The sequence below is a fragment of the Polistes fuscatus genome, unplaced genomic scaffold (genome assembly GCF_010416935.1).
Source record: "Polistes fuscatus isolate 324 unplaced genomic scaffold, CU_Pfus_HIC Scaffold4, whole genome shotgun sequence".
Classification (NCBI taxonomy): domain Eukaryota; kingdom Metazoa; phylum Arthropoda; class Insecta; order Hymenoptera; family Vespidae; genus Polistes; species Polistes fuscatus.
This window is the reverse complement of record NW_025113118.1, coordinates 5,598,540-5,617,691: the sequence shown is the minus strand read 5'-3', so window position 1 is coordinate 5,617,691 and position 19,152 is coordinate 5,598,540. Positions and strand designations below refer to the sequence as shown.

At 28.8% G+C, this 19,152-nt stretch overlaps 4 protein-coding genes across 8 annotated transcripts; 2 read left to right on the top strand and 2 right to left on the bottom strand.

The window, feature by feature from the left end:
• Nucleotides 1–706: 706 nt before the first annotated feature.
• LOC122521360 (HMG-Y-related protein A) lies at nucleotides 707–3,191 on the bottom strand. 4 transcript variants are annotated; one of them, XM_043642022.1, is made up of 4 exons: nucleotides 2,793–3,191; nucleotides 2,461–2,574; nucleotides 1,496–1,735; nucleotides 707–1,413 (listed from the first exon to the last, which is right to left on the bottom strand). In XM_043642022.1, the coding sequence occupies exons 2-4, from the start codon at nucleotides 2,473–2,475 to the stop codon at nucleotides 1,282–1,284; spliced, it is 387 nt and encodes a 128-aa protein (XP_043497957.1). In that variant the 5' UTR covers nucleotides 2,476–2,574; nucleotides 2,793–3,191; the 3' UTR covers nucleotides 707–1,281. The 4 variants fall into 4 exon arrangements, with proteins under 4 accessions (XP_043497957.1, XP_043497958.1, XP_043497959.1 ...); XM_043642023.1 differs by having other exon boundaries at nucleotides 2,464–2,574; XM_043642024.1 differs by lacking the exon at nucleotides 2,461–2,574 and having other exon boundaries at nucleotides 2,793–3,189.
• A 1,292-nt stretch (nucleotides 3,192–4,483) lies between these two features.
• On the top strand, nucleotides 4,484–6,567 carry LOC122521025 (pre-mRNA-splicing factor Slu7). The gene is made up of 4 exons (XM_043641406.1): nucleotides 4,484–4,819; nucleotides 4,912–5,183; nucleotides 5,638–5,961; nucleotides 6,093–6,567. Exons 1-4 carry the CDS (start codon nucleotides 4,592–4,594, stop codon nucleotides 6,397–6,399), a joined length of 1,131 nt encoding a protein of 376 aa, XP_043497341.1. The 5' UTR covers nucleotides 4,484–4,591; the 3' UTR covers nucleotides 6,400–6,567.
• A 593-nt stretch (nucleotides 6,568–7,160) lies between these two features.
• Nucleotides 7,161–14,996, top strand: LOC122521024 (E3 ubiquitin-protein ligase COP1-like). 2 transcript variants are annotated; one of them, XM_043641405.1, is made up of 8 exons: nucleotides 7,161–7,297; nucleotides 7,637–7,749; nucleotides 12,204–12,367; nucleotides 12,502–12,676; nucleotides 12,825–13,149; nucleotides 13,211–13,479; nucleotides 13,555–13,733; nucleotides 13,814–14,996. In XM_043641405.1, exons 1-8 carry the CDS (start codon nucleotides 7,214–7,216, stop codon nucleotides 14,047–14,049), a joined length of 1,545 nt encoding a protein of 514 aa, XP_043497340.1. In that variant the 5' UTR covers nucleotides 7,161–7,213; the 3' UTR covers nucleotides 14,050–14,996. The 2 variants fall into 2 exon arrangements, with proteins under 2 accessions (XP_043497340.1, XP_043497339.1); XM_043641404.1 differs by lacking the exons at nucleotides 7,161–7,297; nucleotides 12,204–12,367; nucleotides 12,502–12,676; ... (2 more) ...; nucleotides 13,555–13,733; nucleotides 13,814–14,996 and adding an exon at nucleotides 8,366–12,091 and having other exon boundaries at nucleotides 7,666–7,749.
• Nucleotides 14,460–18,830, bottom strand: LOC122521026 (mediator of RNA polymerase II transcription subunit 28-like). Its single transcript, XM_043641407.1, has 4 exons — nucleotides 18,292–18,830; nucleotides 17,788–18,139; nucleotides 17,546–17,727; nucleotides 14,460–15,653 (listed from the first exon to the last, which is right to left on the bottom strand). Exons 1-4 carry the CDS (start codon nucleotides 18,349–18,351, stop codon nucleotides 15,432–15,434), a joined length of 816 nt encoding a protein of 271 aa, XP_043497342.1. The 5' UTR covers nucleotides 18,352–18,830; the 3' UTR covers nucleotides 14,460–15,431.
• Nucleotides 18,831–19,152: the final 322 nt, after the last annotated feature.

Here is a 19,152-nt window from a genome sequence, read left to right as displayed (position 1 = left end):
TGTCTGACTTTAGTGCCTTTTGTTGTCTGAAAAAAGCTTTATATTATTTTTAAGTTATTATCGATTACTCTCATCAACAAAGTAGCGTGATCATGAATAATCATTGCAATTAACATTGTAACGTTGTAATCTTATATATATATATATATATAATTCGCTCTTCTATTTTTTCTATGATGTAACAATTACATAAATATAGTTTCTGTAACATAACTAATTTATATTAATCAAATTACATTTGTATCTGTTTGTTTGATAACAGATTATACATATGCATATAACGAATTTCCATAAATCAAGAATTTTAACAATAGCATGCAAATCATTACTAAAATTTTCTGTCACAAGCTTACAATTAAAATATTTATTCTTTGCATCGTTCAATTTATAATTTTCAAAATTTAATAGTATATATGCAGAACAATTCATAGAACTATATGAAATATTTTTAATGTAAGTAATAGGACCTTTTGTGAAATAAAAAACGCATATTTTATTAGATAGTATAAAATAAAAGTTTGATCTACAAATTTAAAAAACAAGAAGAATGTTATAAAATAAAATATGATAATAAGTATTTGTGAATATTATTTTGCATACAAAATATATTTTATTCGAATTATTTTATCAATATTGAATTAAAAATAAAAATTAGTAATATCATTAATAAATCTCTTAAGTAAAAATGACTTAAAGATAAAAATAATAAGAGTATTTCATGAATTTATTTACTTTAATACAAATTTGACATTCACACATATGTTTGTTTCAAAAATGCTAATATTCCCTTGTTTGTGTTCTATCTCTTATAATGATACATCATCTTGTGTTATAGAATTATAGCATACGATATAGAAGTACAGGAGGTAGTGGAAAAGTGATGCCAGAAAGACCATACAATGTATTTTATAAAATACAAAATGTTTAAATGCATCTAGGAATTTAGTTAATTCATTTATGAAACATAAATATCTTCATGAAAGTTTGAAGTTTATAATTTTCATTTTTCTCATAATGTTACAAATACATGATACAAAATTTATTATTTTAAAAATTATATTACTTTATAAACATTTGTTATGATCACTTCTCCAAATGTGAAATATGCAAATATATTATTATATCCCAAATAAATGTTAATATTTATAATTTCTTTTACGAAATTAGTCGTCATTTTCACTAAATTCAAATTTGATAATTGTGTAATATACAAAATAATTATAACACAAAGATTGAATAATTAGCAAAATGCTTTAGATAAAACAGATGATTCCATATTATTCAATTCTCTTCTTCTTCTTCTTCCTCTTCTTGTTCGTCCTCTTCTTCTCCAGTACTTTCAGGTTTTTCTTCTACTTTTTTTGGTCTACCACGTCCTCGACCTGAAGGAGCTATACCTTTTGGTGTACCTTGCTGTAAATTAAAAATCTTTATTTTAACAAATAATTGCTCGATATAAAGTTTATCAAAAATAAAAGATTACATATTTACATACTTTTTTCTTATGTGATCCTTTAGGTCTACCTCTACCTTTTTTGACAGGTCCTGGTGGGGCATCATCTTCATTATCAGATTTTGATGCACGTACTGCATTGTATTTATCTGAAGTTGGTCTTCCTCTCTTTTTGGGTTCTTTAACAGCATTCTTATCTGTTTTCGCTGGTCGTCCTCGTTTTTTTTTCTGTTCCTCAACAACAGGTGAATTGTCGTCTGACATATTGAGTGTTATTTTTTTCTGTAAAAATACAAATTAATTATAATAAAATATTACTGTCTATATGTTTGATTCTATATATTTTTTTTAACGCAGTATTGATAAAAAACCTGTTGTAATTCAGCAATTATTTTTTTCTTATTTAATGAAAAATTAGAAATTATATAAAAATTTAGAAAGCAAACTTATTGATTTTCAAAACTCTGACAATATTAGTAAATTAGCAGTATCGTATAACGTTATAAATATAGATTCTTAAAATAAATAAATAAATAATAATTTTTCTTCGTGAACGAAATATTATTCTTGCAAACTTCCAAACGAAATTGGTGAGTTCGGCTATAGAAGACAGAATATTAATGAACCATTTATTAAAGCATTTTATAGTAAACATTTCAATTTGATTATAAAGTGAATTGATATGACAAACAAATGAAAAAAATATGATATTTAATTTAAAAAAATATATTTTAAATAGAAATAACATCATAAGATAATATTATTTTTCGAAATTTTTATAGATCCCTTTTGTACGAAAATCTTCTCTGAAAGTTCCGCGCCCGCCATTTTCAAAATCTTTGAATAAATGTATGCTATTTATATGAAATAATATTTGGTCTGAAATAAATGATAAATAGAAAAAATGTCTAACATTGGGCGATAAAAAAATGTAGAGAAAATATTAATGATTACGGATTTTTGATAGAGAAGCTATCAAAGTAGATTCTACTAAAGCCTCGCCTTACTACCGGAGACGCCATGGCTGACAAATCATGGCATCACGCAAGAGTCGAGAAGCTCGCATCCATCTACTGTCTCTCTTCGTCTCCCTCGTTTATTCTCTCACTCCCACCCCCGTCCTTTTTCGCACCGCATCGCAACAAAAAAAAATTAATTAATTTAACATCCTCGAACAATTACGAAGGGAAAAATTGTGAAGGAACTAAAAAAAAACTAGAGGAAAAAGAAAAGAAATAAATGAACAATTCAATCGAGATATATAATACAAAAATAAGTATCTCTGGCGACGCTAATAATCCGTTAACGATCACCTCATAAGAATGAGAAACAGACTCACCTCGGAATTTGCGTAGTGTGGCAGAGAGACAAAGGCGATTGCCGGTGCGCGCGTCGTGATGTGCCGGTTACGAGAGACACCGTGCGTTTCTACGCTATGCACTGAAGATATACGGTCTTTCACATTAAGTCGGCGAGAAGCATTGACTCTTTATGCTCCTCTCTTTTTTCTCCCTTCCTCTTATTCCCTCGTTGCTCTTCCCTTTCTTTCACCCTTCCTACCCTTTTTTCTTTCACTCTTCTTTTTCAGTTTTTCATTTTTTGATAATAGCGCATCGTTTTATACTTCGGGTTATGCTTTGTATACGTATTACAGAAATCGACTCGTACAACACAAGTGCCTGCACGAATAGCGAGATGCGACTGATCTTACCGACGCGATGCATCGCGCTCCGATTCGCTATACGTATATGAAGCTTTCCCCCTCTAACATGTCGTGTTAACAGATTCCCGCCAAAAAATTGCAATCCATTGCAAAATCAACTTTTCACCTGCGTTTTCTTTAAATTTATTTTTTATTTTCTTCTATAAATTAATTAATTAATTTTTTATTTATTGTAAATCTAAACATCCTGATAAATATATTTCATATCAAATACGATCGCGAATAAACAAATATGGTGTAAGGTTAACGATTTTGCCGAACAGTAACCATATCACAATGGCGAGTGTCTACATTGATTTCACATTTCTTAGTTGAATTATTAAACATTGGATAATATTTTATTAATATTTTTTAAAAACTATTTAATCTAGTCAAAAATAAGAAATATTTGGTTTGCTTAAGAATATTTCATATAGATAAATAAACTCGAATGGATAATTTTTTTATTGCTGTATAATTGGTTGGTTGCAACCATATTCAAATGATTTATGAGACTTTCCCGTTTAATTTTATTTTTGTAATAAAATATATTACATATTTTGTACGAATAAATTAAGAAATTTTCAATGTATTATTTTATGTTAATTATTTAAATACTTTTTTAAATAAAAATTTAAAAATATACGTTTTAAGTTTAATCACATTATCGTAAAATACGTAATATTGTGTATATATATATGTTGCATATGTATATATAATATGTATGTATGCATATATATATATACCACACTATATTTAACAGATGTACAATGTGAGACATAGCCTCGAATCACATATCAGTGTACAGTCGCCATTTTTGTGCAACAGCAATGACGTTTGTTTTTATATGTTGAAATTTGATGAAATCATAACCAATAAAAATTGAACAATTTTCTGATAAATGTATTGAAAGAATAAAGATAAGTTGTTATGACGACTTTGCTTTACCTTTATATTTTGAATTATTTTAGAACAATGACTTCCATTTTTCTACAATATCTTTCGTCGGTATATGTTTAAAAGATAATTATCATAGGATTTTATAGTTGTCCAATATTTTACATTACATGAGGACAAAAATATGTCACAAAGAAAGTAACAACGGTCAGTAATTGTATGTAATTCTACATACATGTATAAAATCTTTCAAAATATTTATTTCTAATTTAATATTAAACTATCATATTTTTTAACGTAACAAATAGTATTATTAAAATTAATTGCATAGTTAAAGATAAATATAAACCAATTAGAAATGTTTTGACAGATTGTTTTCGAATTTTTAGCGATAGATGTCACTTGTCAGCAACATTTTCTTAAATTTTTCCTTCGAGTCATGACTTATATAGTTTTGATTAACGTGGGTAGAATCTATCAGACTTTACTCGTGGATAAACATATTAATCATAAGTGACTATAATAATTATTATTAAAAAATGGCCAATGCAGTTGCTAATGTACCCGTGTCGAAAATCTTAAAAGATAAGACTGCTTGTGAAGATGAGCCAAGAAAAAAGAGTCGAGAAGATTGGAGGAAAGCAAAAGAATTAGAAGAGGCAAGAAAAGCAGGTACAGCGCCTGCTGCTGTTGATGAAGAAGGCAAAGATATAAATCCACATATTCCACAATATATTAGTGCAACACCATGGTATTTTGGTGCACAGGTATAAAATATTTGATAATTATATTGTGTTGTTAAATCATTGCTCATTGTTTCATATCATATATATATAATTTATACAATAATACTTTTTAGGGTCCTACATTAAAACATCAAAGACCTCAACCTGAGAAACGAAAGTACTTTAGTGGAATAGATGAATGGTATAAACGTGGTGTAGATACATCTAAAGTTGCAACAAAATACCGTAAAGGTGCATGTGAGAATTGTGGTGCTATGACACATAAAAAGAAGGAATGTATGGAAAGGCCTCGTAAGATAGGAGCTAAGTTTACAAACAGAGATATTGCACCAGATGAATTCGCACAGCCTGATCTGTGCGTTGATTATGATGGTAAAAGAGATAGGTATGTACTATTATATCTTATGGTTAACTCTTTTTTTTCGTTAATGATGAATCATCATTTAACACGTTGAGCGCCACGGATTTTCCGTTGGACTTTCCGTTCATGCCGCGTCAACCATCGATGGCGGCGCGCGTGGCCTGAACGGGATTGCTTTAGAAAAACGCGTGGCGCTCAACGTGTTAACGTTGAACGCTTGTTTTTGTTTTATGTTAATTGAATAAATTCACATAATATAATAAAATATCAAATGTTACATTCTATTGTAAAATATACACTTATGATTCAACTTCTCAAATATTAGTAATAAATTAATAACCAATTCTATCATAACAAACGGGTTAAACATTTCCCGTTGTTACCCGTTGACTGGTAAATATTCCCGTCCACTTGTGTGGATTTATTTTTTTACAAATTTAGAATTTACATAATTTAAACAATCTAATTTTTTATATAGATGGGCTGGTTATGATTTGTCCGAACACAAAGCCATTGTAGAAGAATATCAAAAAATTGAAGAAGCTAAAAGGCAAATGCGCGCAGAGAAACTTAATGCTGAAGAAAATGATGAACAAGATTCAGACAAAGATGAGGACAAATACGTTGATGAAGTTGATATGCCTGGAACTAAAGTCGATTCTAAACAACGTATTACTGTTAGAAATCTAAGAATTCGAGAAGATACGGCTAAATATCTTCGTAATTTGGATCTTCAATCCGCGTATTATGATCCTAAAACTAGATCTATGCGTGATAATCCTTACGTAGGAACGGATAGAGAGTATGTTTTATATTTTTATTCTATATTCTATTTTATATATATAAATTATTTTTTTTTTAATTTTCTTCCTTTTCATATATATTATAATATATTTATTTATCCATAATAAATATTATTATTTCTTCTTACAGAGTGGATTACAAAGGAGGAAATTTCGTACGTTTCTCAGGAGATACACAGCAACACGCAAATGCTCAATTATTTGCTTGGGAAGCACACGAGAAAGGAGTCGATGTACATTTACTCGCGGAACCAACAAAATTAGAATTATTGAAACAAGAATATGATAAAAAGAGGGATGAACTAAAAGATAAGGCACGAGAAAGTATTATTAAACGGTATGGTGGCGAAGAACATCTTCAAGCACCGCCACCTTCCTTATTATTAGCTCAGACAGAACATTATCAAGAATATTCCAGATATGGAAAGATGCAATGAATTAATAACGAAAATTTAAAAATTTAATATAATTAGCTTAATTTTAAAAATAATAACTACATTAAATTAAATCTTTTATTTGATATGCTATCTTGTTTAGTATAAAGTAAATATGACGTAAACATATATTTCACAATGTATATTAAATTAATGCGAATTATTACGTAATTACTTCTTTCTCTCTCTCTTTCTGTATTATACAATATTTAAATGTAAATATTGAAAATATTGTAAATATTTTTAAGTATAAATGTGTGATCTTTCAAATAAATTGTATCCATAAAAATATATAAAAATATATATTTTTTCTAAAATGAAATTTGTTCATATAAAAAAATGTAATATCATATAATTAATTACAAATCTATCAAACTAACATTAATTAAGCCGTCTATAAATAATTAAAATAATTATAAAAATGTGATGATTAAGAAAAGACTGAAATATGAATAGTTAATTGTTCAACGAATCTATTTTATCTATCGAAATTATCGACCGAGTAGAAGGAGTTCTTCCATCTTTCGTTACTTTCTATAGGTTCAGAATAAAATTACTAAATAAAATTTCTTTGTAAAAAGTTAATCAAATATTGAAAAAGAACTATAAAGCATCATAAATAGAAGTGCTATCTCACTCTAATTTAAATTAACCGAGCACCGAATGTAATCAAGATAAACTTATTTTTGAAGAATCATTCTATAGATATATACATACAAACATACATACATACATTTATATATATATAACGTATAGATATATATAGACATATATATATATATATAATGCGTATTCATAATGTTCTCTCGAACAAATTATGGCGTTGTCTCTTATCAGGAGTAAGGGTCTACGATACATAAAGACGCAGTTACTGTTTTTTAAAACTTATTCAACAATGAAGGTAATTTATAATTTCTGTTTAATCCCGAGAATATATATATCTAAATAAAATCGTCTAGTTAGTACTTTTTTTTAGCATGTTGATTGATTGAAACATAGATTGTTAAAGCAGAACATGCTTATTTTATCTGCACGTTTTTATTTGTTAACGCAATTGTAAAATTAATTTTTAAAAACTAATAGCATAATATTAGTCTCTTAGATAAGATATATTTAAGTAGTATCTAAAATTCTGATCTTTATCAATATCCAAATAAATATGTTGATTCAGATGTAAAACCAAATTGCATAAAGGATTTAATGAATTTATATAATTTTATTGTTTTTAATTCTTCAACAGAAAGGTTTGGTGCTTGGGGTATATGAGGCAGATGATGAAAGCTTTACATTAACTCCTGCAGCAGCTAAGTACAATGAACGAGTTCAAGGGAAACTACTAAAACATATTTGCTTGTAAGTTTCAAATATTCCTATCATGTCTTGTAACCTTAAATAGCATATTATATGTTAATTATTTATAATGTTATCATTGCTTTTATTTATTCACTTTATCGGTTCTGATTGTTTTCCTTTTATTAGATCTCTTAATTTATCTACCTTTTTTGCTTACATATGGTTATTTGATTCAGCCATATATGCATACTTTTAACATCATAATGCTTTATTAATTTGTTTCTCACAGCTTTTTTTTTCCTTTTTATGTTTATAAATGCAAACATTTTGTCGTTTAATGAGGTATATCGAGTATTCTGCTATGAGAACACAATAAAGATAAAGCATTTTCTATAGATTATATAATATTGCATCTAATCTTTCACTTACATATGTTTGGTATAGTTAGTATCAATACATTTACATATATTCTTCACATTTCCAGCCTGAAACAATTGTTATAATGCTGCTCGAGCTATGTTCTTAAGATATTCAAATTCTTTTCTTCTTTTGTATGAAAAATTGTTATCAAAAGTTCTTCTTCTTATATTTTTTATTTTTTTATAATACAACTTTCAGTATAGAGTAGATTATTTTTTATTTTTAGAGCTCAATAGCATTATTTTGATTGTTTCAGGAAAGACTAGACTGAGCGATGATGCAAGAGTAATGTCGTCTAATGGGGATGGTAATTTAGGAAGTGATAGTGGGGCAGGAAGCAGTAGAGGTATAGGGGAATCTAGTAGAAATGTGAAGCGTCACCTTCATTCCAGCAATATTTTACTTGGAATTGGCAGTTCGCTTGAAGACAGAAATAATGATTATCAATGCCCGATCTGTTTTGAATTAATCGATGAAGCACATATCACTCGTTGTGGTCACACTTTTTGTTATCATTGCATCGTGAAGTCTTTAGAAGCTAATAGTAGATGTCCAAAATGTAGTCTTGCTTTAAGCCAGCAGGATATATTTCCTAATTTTTTGTTAAATGAATTAGTAACAAAATATAAAACGAGAATCAAGGGCCTTTCTAAATTAGGCTCTTCAAACGTAGGAGATAGTAAAAATAGAGTAGGAACAGAATTATCTGTACTTTCTCGTGATGGTTTAAGAGATATAGTTGCCGTAGAAAGCGCTCATCTAACTCTGCCTGATGTTAATGTAATGTTAGAAGTGTTGACACAAAGAAAGCACTTACTTGAAGCTGAAACATGCGCTATACAAAATAAACTTTTACACGAATTTTTAAAACATTTGTTACAACAAAAAGAAGAGCAAAAAAATCAGTTACAAAAGGAGATGGCTTTAATTAAACGTGATATGGAAGAAGTTGAAAATATTCTAAAAGACGTTCAAAATAAATGTCCACGTGTAGAAGATTTGAAAAAATCAAGTGAAAATGATACAGCACAAGTATCTGCTATCAGACGAGAAATGATCGGTCTTATAGATATAATTGATTCTAATATGGTAAAACCTAACGATAGAGCGATAGGAAATGAATCATTTACAAACCCGTCTGGTAGTCAAAAACAAATTGAATATGGAAGTAGTTCAACTTTGGCTATTCGTAGAAAAAGAATGCATGGTCATTTTGATGATTTTGTGCAATGTTACTTTCATTTACGTGCTAAGGAACTATTACTTGGATATAAACCTCAAAGTCAAACAGATGCAAGTCATAGTACAAGTTCTGGCCTTGATATCTTTCGAGAAAATCTGGTTAAATTTTCCAGATATAATACGTTACGACCATTAGCTACATTAAATTATTCTTCTGATATCTTTAATAATTCTACAATTGTTTCGAGCATAGAATTTGATAAGGATAATGAATTCTTTGCAATAGCTGGTGTCACCAAACGTATTAAAGTATTCGATTATGGTGCTGTAATACATGATACAGTTGATATTCATTATCCTTCTATAGAAATGGTCTCCAGTTCTAAAATATCGTGTGTTTCATGGAATTCTTTCCACAAAGGAATGTTAGCCTCGTCAGATTATGAAGGAACTGTAACAGTGTGGGATGCTGCAACAGGTAATAGAACTAAAACCTTCCAAGAGCATGAAAAGAGATGTTGGTCTGTAGATTTTAATGATGTTGACACTAGACTTATAGCATCTGGATCGGATGATGCAAGAGTTAAATTATGGTCCTTGAATACAGATCATTCTGTTGCATCTTTAGAAGCAAAAGCTAATGTTTGTTGTGTAAAATTTAATCCATGTAGTTCGTGTCACTTGGCATTTGGATCTGCTGATCACTGTGTTCATTATTATGATTTACGTAATATGAAAGAAGCCTTGCGTATTTTCAAAGGACATCGTAAAGCTGTATCTTATGTTAAATTTATTAATAAGGAAGAGATTGTATCGGCAAGTACTGATTCACAACTGAAGATGTGGAATATTAATAATCCTCATTGCCTAAGATCTTTTATTGGACATGTTAATGAAAAAAATTTTGTAGGGCTGGCCACAGATGGTGATTATGTAGCCTGTGGTTCAGAAAACAATGCACTTTATGTGTATTACAAAGGACTAACAAAACAATTATTCTCATATAAGTTTGATGCTGTGCGAAGTATATTAGAAATTCAAGATCGAAAAGAGGAAGATTTAAACGAATTTGTCTCAGCAGTGTGTTGGAGACAAATGTCCAATGTTATAGTAGCTGCAAATTCTCAAGGAATTATCAAAATATTAGAATTTGTTTGATTTTAATTAGTAGAGCAATGCAGAAGTTATGCAGTAAGATTAAATAAAAATATTTAGGATTTGTGCTGATGTATTTTTCGATATGACCTAATTTATGCTCACATTTAAACAACGAGGCAGAAAAATTATTCTAAATATTCTAAATATACTTCAGGCTGAAATAAAAAAGCTTCCTATTATAAAGATTTTCATTAATGAAGGCTACCTAGTTCAGATAGGTATGTCTTGAATATTGACAGCACAAATATTTTTTTCTATTTTATGATCGGATTGAAAATTTAAATATATATATATATATAGGTAACGTTACTTACAATATTTACATCTGAATATAATATCCTTAGATATAATTGAAAATATAGACTGAATGTTAATCATAAACGGTTGCTAGGAATGTGGTAATAATTTTTTTAGTATATATATTAAGTTATAACTTTTAAATATCTTTCTTATAATGTCACGTTAAATTGGTAATGCAATTAACACATATTTCTTACACATTGAATTTAAAAGAAACTTTCTTTCTTGGCAATAGTTATATACAATCAACATTGATTTAAGTATTTTTGTACCTCTAACTAAAGTATTATAAATTTTCTGTGACCGAGAATGATGATTACAAATATAACTTACGTAATTACAAATATTACTTATAATGCCCATGTGAAAACCATGTTGCCATGTATACAGAGTGAGTACCTAGAAAATTAAGTTTATCAAATAATTCTATTTAAAATCTTAATGTGCAGTTCATAAAAAAAAAATAATTGATGCATTTGATGTCAATATACAATATGCATAGTGCATAAATATATATACTATTAATATTCATTATCTTATATACTGAAGTAGCCTAATTTAATTATTAAACTAAATAACTAGTATATATGAATTTTTATGAGCAAACAGATATGAAAAGATACAAGTATAATTTGTGCCAAATTTTATCATAACACAAAAGAGAAAATGATTTGCACAAATTCCTTCAAGTACATTTTATATTTAACAAAGAAAATTTTGAGTATACTTTAATAAAAATAATTAAGCTATATTTAGTTAATACTTAAATCTAGATTACTAAATATTTTGTTTTAAGTAAATCATTTATTTTGTAAAATATCATGTATTAGGACAATTGTTAGCATCTTTCCATGGATTCACTTTTAAAATATTACGAATGAAGTCTCTTGACAAAGTCATTATATGCATTACTAAGTGTATATAAACAATATGAACTATTTACTGAGAAATGTAATCCTTCATTAAATCATATTGTGTATCATTAAAAGCAGATTCTTAAATAGGTCTAAAATGAAGGTGGTATACAAAAAGAATATGCAACCAATTGTGATGTCTAGTTTCAATGTTTTTATTATAATGCAAATTCTAATAATTCTTTGTAGACGGAACTACATTGTTGTAAATCAATACAAATAGATATAGTTGAATCTTGAAAGCATAATTATAAATGTGGTTACGTGTAGAATAATTATTAAAAAAAACTTATATTATAAGATACATAATGTAAAAAATAGTATATTTTTAGATTGTATTTTAAAATTGCAAATAATATAGCATATGACTCGTGTCACAGATGCCTAGATTTTATTGTAATTAATAAAGATATAAATTTGTGTCTCAATTTATCTTTAATATAATTTATTTAGTATGTATATATATCATTCCTTATCTACTATTCCATTATTAGAATATGTATAAATATTCATAGTAAATAATTGCTTATACTACTATAGAGCAGGTCCAAAGATTCCAAAAGGTCATGCTAGAGTATTTTGGGGTTTGGACGAAACTGATTATACCGGAGTTGCAGTAGTTGGCTTGGGAAAATCAAATCTTGGTATCAATGTATTAGAAGAAATTCATGAAGGAAAAGAAAGCGTACGTGCGGCTGCAGCAGGTATGATTTTAATAAATAAATAAAACCCACCTATTTTCTCTCTAAATTAAGTAATAATTATTGTGTTATTAAATATTATAAAAATTCTTCTAAAGAGATTATATCATATATATAAAAGTTATTATTTTCTCTAGCTGGCTGTCGTGCATTGAATGCTTTTGAAATAAAAGATATAAAACTAGAACCATTAGGAGATGCAGAAGCAGCAGCAGAAGGTGCTGGTCTTTCTACGTGGTATTACCAAGGATTAAAAAATAAACAGAAACGAGAAACCTTACCGCAAGTTTCTCTTTATGGTGAAGAAGGCCAGTGAGTGAATCATCTTAATCAAATGAATTTAAAAGTTATATAGTTATAATAATGATAATATTTATAATAATAATAATAATAATAATAATAATAATAATAATAATAATAATAATAATAATATAAATTGATAACATTTATACATATTTAGAAATGAGTGGCAGAAAGGAATTGTTAAGGCTTCAGCACAAAACTGGGCACGCAAACTTGCTGATACACCAGCTAATTTAATGACACCTACAATATTTGCAAATGAAGTTTCATCGACTCTGAGTACATTAAAGATCAGTGTGAAAATTCATGACAAAGAATGGGCAGAACAAAAGAAGATGGGTTCTTTCTTGAGTGTATCACGTGGCAGTTTAGAGCAACCTAAATTTCTTGAAATTAGTTACAAAGGTGCTGATAATAATGAAGCTCCGATTGCGTTTGTTGGCAAAGGTGTTACATTTGATGCTGGTGGAATTAGCATAAAGGTAAGATTATTGAAACGTGTTACCAAATTTATAACCAATATTAAAACATGGTATTCTTCAGCCTTCTTCTGATATGGATGAAATGCGCGCGGATATGAGCGGAGCAGCATGCGTAGCAGCATCTATTAAAGCAGCTGCAGAGCTTAAATTGAAAGTAAATATTATTGGTTTAGTTCCTCTTACGGAAAATTTACCATCTGGGTCTGCAACAAAGCCTGGCGATCTAGTTGTTGCAATGAACGGAAAAAGTATTATAGTAGACAATACGGACGCAGAAGGGAGACTTATACTTGCGGATGCTCTTTGTTATGCTCATGAATTCAAGCCGAAGTAATTCTAGTACTTAGCTTAACTTTCATTTGTATTATTGCATTTGTTAATTATTAATAATCAAATTTATTATAGATTCATTCTGGATATTGCAACATTAACAGGAGCTATGAGAATTACGTTAGCTGGTGCAGCTACAGGTGTATTTAGTAATAATATTGAACTTTTTGAAACTTTAAGACAAGCTGGTATGGTTTCTGGCGACAGAGTCTGGAGATTTCCGCTATGGCAATGTTATACAGATGAAGTAACAAGTAAGAAATCTAATATCAACAAATTCCGTTGGCATCTATCAGAAAAACTGAATACTTTATATAATTATAATAATTTCCAGAAAAAGTTAAAGCAGCAGACGTTAACAATGTAGCAAAATGTAAAGGTGGCGGATCCTGTACTGCCGCAGCTTTCTTACGTGAATTTGCAGGAAATGATGTTCCGTGGATGCATTTAGATATTGCAGGAGTAATGGGTCCTGGAAATGATGAGTTACCATATATACCGGCAGGAATGACAGGGCGTCCAACTCGTACCCTTATTCAATTTTTACAATTGATTTCTTCCACTTCCTAATTTAAATTGGAATTGCAAGATTATCTTTTCTATATATTGTATACGCGTGCATATACATACATAAAAGATATAATATAAAAATAATCCAATATAATATATGTACATTAAATGAAACCAAGAAGTAAGGTCTATTAACATGTATAAAATTGACAATCACAATTTTATATCTTATTGTTAATGATTAAATACCTATGAAAGTTGTATTTATATCATTTTACAAGATGAATGCATTTACAGTACAATTATAAATTGTCGACATAATTGCGTGTTTAATCTGTCTTTTATTTGAAATAGCATTATTTTGTAAAAATCATAACAAACAAATTCTATAATAAATATCATATATTATTTTTAGTACATCCTTTAACCAAATAATGGAATTTGTAAGAAATCAATAAGGCAATGTAATATAGTCGTGTGCATAATAAAACAATAGCTATTTGTTCATAATAACATAACCAGTAGAATTATACGTACAATATATAGTGATTACAAATAAATGTGCTTACTATTTCTGTTACGTACATACATACGTACATACATACATACATACTTACATACATACATACATACATACAACTTCTCACATTCTCAATATCTAAAGATTCTTTTATTAGCTAATAGTAATTATAAATTAAAGAAAATGAACTGATATTAACTCATATATATCATCGCATTTCTATGGTATAACTTTTGTTATGTACAATACTTGTCAATTTTATACGCAATTAGAAACTCTTCGCGATTTATTCTGTTTTACAATAACATCATGTTGAATTTTCTTTAATTTGTTATCCTTTAAAAAGATCAATATAAACTGATATGATTAATAAATCATTGTAAACTTTATAATTAATACAAAACAAATACATAGAATTCTATGTAATAATCTTTGTATGTTGATAATTTTAATTCATAATAAAGCAATAAAACTAGCACTGTTAAAATATGTTGTTTCTTCGCTGATACCCTGATATTTATAAATTATTAATTCTATAAATCTGTACATAAGTAACTTCAACACACAATACTCTAGACCCGTACCACAAGCTGCAATTGTTAAAGGATTTTTATATTAATATAAAAATCGCTTTAATCATTATGAAATTCTAAATAATACAAGATATGAAGAGGAAGATGTAATGCAACTTTTAGATGAAAATTAATTGCTAGAAATATCCTCATGTACATGACGGCGGAGGTTGCTGCTGTTGTGAGGGAAGGGGCGCTGCCGTAACAGCTGCGACTACGGCAGCAGCAGCATAAGATGAGGGGTCCGATGGATCGAGAAGAGACGGCGGTGGTGGTAAGCTTCCTCCTCCACCTCGTCCTCTTCCTCGACCTCTTCCTCGACTCCGACCCCGGCCCCTCCCCCTTCCGCGTCAACTCCGCCTTTCAGGCATCCCTATGTTGCTCGTTGTCTTTTCTAGGAAAGCCAATGGGCCTTGAAGCGCACTACTTCCAACACCACCAACTGGAAAACCAGTAGGTCTACCACCGGTTACTCCTACTCCACCCTGAGCCATGAACATGCCTTGTTGTCCAACTGAGACACTGACTCCTTGAAGACCCGATGTTGGTGGAGGACCTGTACCTTGTTGCACCTGAAAATCCACATCAAATGATACATGAAAACAAGTTTCATTGATTTTATATTTATAAACTATGACCGAATAACTTGTATTAAACTTATTTGAAGGTTTTAATCGCAAATAATACAAGTTTGATACAATATATTATTTTCTTCCCACGTCAATATTCTTATCATTCAAGAAATGATTTTTCTCATACTCAATGTATTCCTAATTTAAATGTTCTACTTTGGATTGCTCTACATGCATGCATATGCACAGACAAATAAGTATGTAGATAAACATCGAAATAGGTTTTTATCGTAGTTCCAAACTGATAGGATTATACAGGAATGACAATATTTAGGCAAGGAAAATGAAAGAAAGCACAATGTTTTGCATGAACAGAGATTTATTCTGCAAACTTCTACTTGCATGTAAAGACAACATAAATAAGATATATATATATATATATACACACTGATATACATACATATATATACATATATATCAGTTTGCAATTATAATGATTTAATAAGTAGATTCAAACTTTTCTTTTCAACTTCATACTACATCTACTATCTAAGTATAAAATTGTGTATATTCATACATAATGTATTTTAAAGCATTTGCAGCAGGAACTTTACATGTAACTTTATGCTACCCCATTTAATAGACTTTTAACTTATCTTTAATAACTATTGAAATTTTCTTTAATAATCCTAGATTTTGCAAATGCATAATGCATACATGTTTACATGCAAGAAATCATTTGTTTTACAAATAGAAAAATCTTATATATATACAAAATATTTCAAATCATATACACGCGCGCACGAACACATGTGTATACGTACGCAGGTGTTCCTGTGATTGTGTATATGTATAAATACAACGACAATGACAAAGAAAATGTATTATTTATGAGATAAAAAGTGTAAAAAAATATGAGTTTGTTTTTATATATTTTCATCTATACCAAAATATGTGGAGTGGCACGAGTTTTCTTTTTCGAATCTACAAATGATATTTATATATACAATCATTTTTAAAGGGCATATAATTGAGAGCTTATTAAGTCTGTTAATGTAAGCAGCCATACCCTATATGCATAATCTTATATTGTATTATTGCCTTTATCAGTTTTATTATGTTAGTTTTGGCTAAACATTTGTACATATTTTTATATTAGTTGTTTGGCACCATTTTACAACAGTGATACTTTCTTTATATAGAGTTCATATTTTTGTATTCCTATATCGCAGTTAATTATAAAAGCACTTTAAATCTTTGCATTATATATTACATTTCTATAAATAGGAATTGTATAAGGCACTGATTACATACAACAATAATAATATAAATTTTTTCTTTCTACATCAGGACCATTCCTATACATTGTCTTATGCATCCTGTACATTAAAATAAACAAAATAGATTCTAATATCTTCATGAGTATTCCAATCAAAATAATTTACTTAACAACTATTTTTTTTTCTCTTTTTCTTTCCTTTTTGTTTTTAAACATATATACTCTTTATACATACGTATACATGCATGATTTGAACATATACTAAATAATATAAAAACTTGATTGAAGAGATAATAAATATTTGGTTAGAATAAAAATAAAAATACTACATTGAGTACAATCTCTTATAATGGAAATAAGATTTTAAGATGCAACCTTAAGAACTTTCTAGATAAATGAATTCTCAGTTGTATGAATATATTATATTTCAGTAATCCCCTTCCCATTATTAATCCAAATAATTAGCAGAATAGTATAATTTTTGGGATGATCATAAAATGTAAATTTTCTGCTAAATAATGTCATGGAATAATTTATCAATGCCTATATGATTTTGACTACCTGCTATAAGACAGGATTTATAACTTTAGGTTTAACGGTATTACTTAAGTACCTGTTGTTGGTGAAGTTGCTGTTGTTGCATTTGATGTTGCTGTAGATGTAATTGCTGTTGTTGTTGTTGCTGTTGTAATTGTTGTTGATGTTGTAATAACTGCTGTTGTTGCTGCATAGTGGATCCACCACTGCCATTACCGGCTTGTTGTGTTTGACCACCTTGAGATCCATTTGGTAGTCCTACGAATATAAATTAAAAGTTATATAAATTTAAATATAATATAAAAGCATATTATTTACCATTAGGTGCAGGTCCTTGTGCAGGAGATTTAGCCCATCCTTGTAAATCTGATAATAAATTTTGCCATACTGCAATCTTATCATAATGTCTTTTAATCAAATCTTCTTTGCGTGCTAATTCCAGCCTTAAATCAGATATGTCCTCTTTTACTACCAATTCTGGTTTTAACGCTGATAGTAAAAATCTTTTTTGTAGAAAAAAAGCTTCCATTTGTCTAGCCAAATCTGTAAATCTTAAAGTGACTTGATCTACTTCGCAACGAGCTTCTTCTTTATCTATCGTTAAGCCACTGCTTACACCCATTCCACTGTTGCTTGAACCTTCGTCCTTTGTTAATATACTTAAACATTGCTATAAGTTAAAAATTTTATTACAAATCTTACTTTAAATAATTGGAAAAAAAATATTTTAATAAAGAATTATTTATACTTTCACTAATATAAATAAAAAAACCAAATGTATTAGAAAATAAATTACTTTTAGTATAAAGTTAAATAATTTACCTGAAATGCTTCTTCAAATTCATCAACAAGGTTACCATTACCATTGGTTGGTGTTGCCATTTTGATTGTTATTCATATGTAATACTATCTATATAATGTTTAAATATCGTATTACTTCTTTTTCTCAATAACCAGCAGTTCTGATATTTATGAGCCGGTAAATAGAAAAATTGAAGTTGATTATGCAATTGCTCGAATTTTAAATTCATAACCAAGAACTGCTAAATTCTTATTAAATTCAAAATGGTTAAATTGATTTAACGAACTGTTACAACGAATTAATAGGCAAAATTCAAAAATAAAGAGATTCAAAAGAACGATAAATCCATTTATTACAGAAATCTTATGTTATATGACCACTTAAGTTATCATTATTTAATACAACTTGGAATTATTTGTATAAAATATATATTTATAATTTATACAATGTGAGCAAACTTGACAACTAACAAATTTTATAATTATCCCAATATCATCTAAACCGACTCAGGCACTTAGGTTAAAGAGAGAAGATGGACATAGAGTTACTGTATACTGCATAGTTTTCATTTCTGTGGCCGTCACGCCAAAGCTTGGCGCCACCGGCACTCTTACCGTCACGCCGCTAGTGACGAAACCAAAGAATTAAAAAAGCACCAAGTATATGAACAGCCGCTACTATTCGCTCTCTTCCGTTACAACCACCGAGCGAGACACACATGTTTTAACTAGCAGCGTTCAAAGACTGAACCCTAGACTTACTTCCGTTTTCTCTTTATTACATTTTGTTAAGTTTGAAATATATATTTTGTAAAATCCTTTTGATACGTTAAAAATATAAAAATATTCTAATAATATTCTTCCCTAGTGAATTAATTATTA

What these genes read in the sequence shown, in the direction of transcription:
- LOC122521360 (XM_043642022.1), bottom strand. An exon ending in AAGGATCACATAAGAAAAAA is followed by an intron (nt 1,414 to 1,495) that starts GTATGTAAATAT and finishes TTTAATTTACAG; the next exon opens with CAAGGTACACCAAAAGGTAT.
- LOC122521025 (XM_043641406.1), top strand. Translation starts at nt 4,592, where the DNA reads ATGGCCAATGCAGTTGCTAATGTACCCGTGTCGAAAATCTTAAAAGAT. An exon ending in CATGGTATTTTGGTGCACAG is followed by an intron (nt 4,820 to 4,911) that starts GTATAAAATATT and finishes AATACTTTTTAG; the next exon opens with GGTCCTACATTAAAACATCA. An exon ending in TATGATGGTAAAAGAGATAG is followed by an intron (nt 5,184 to 5,637) that starts GTATGTACTATT and finishes TTTTTTATATAG; the next exon opens with ATGGGCTGGTTATGATTTGT.
- LOC122521024 (XM_043641404.1), top strand. Translation starts at nt 8,398, where the DNA reads ATGTCGTCTAATGGGGATGGTAATTTAGGAAGTGATAGTGGGGCAGGA.
- LOC122521026 (XM_043641407.1), bottom strand. Translation starts at nt 18,351, where the DNA reads ATGGCAACACCAACCAATGGTAATGGTAACCTTGTTGATGAATTTGAA. An exon ending in AATTTGAAGAAGCATTTCAG is followed by an intron (nt 18,140 to 18,291) that starts GTAAATTATTTA and finishes TTTAACTTATAG; the next exon opens with CAATGTTTAAGTATATTAAC. An exon ending in AGCAACTTCACCAACAACAG is followed by an intron (nt 15,654 to 17,545) that starts GTACTTAAGTAA and finishes GTGGATTTTCAG; the next exon opens with GTGCAACAAGGTACAGGTCC.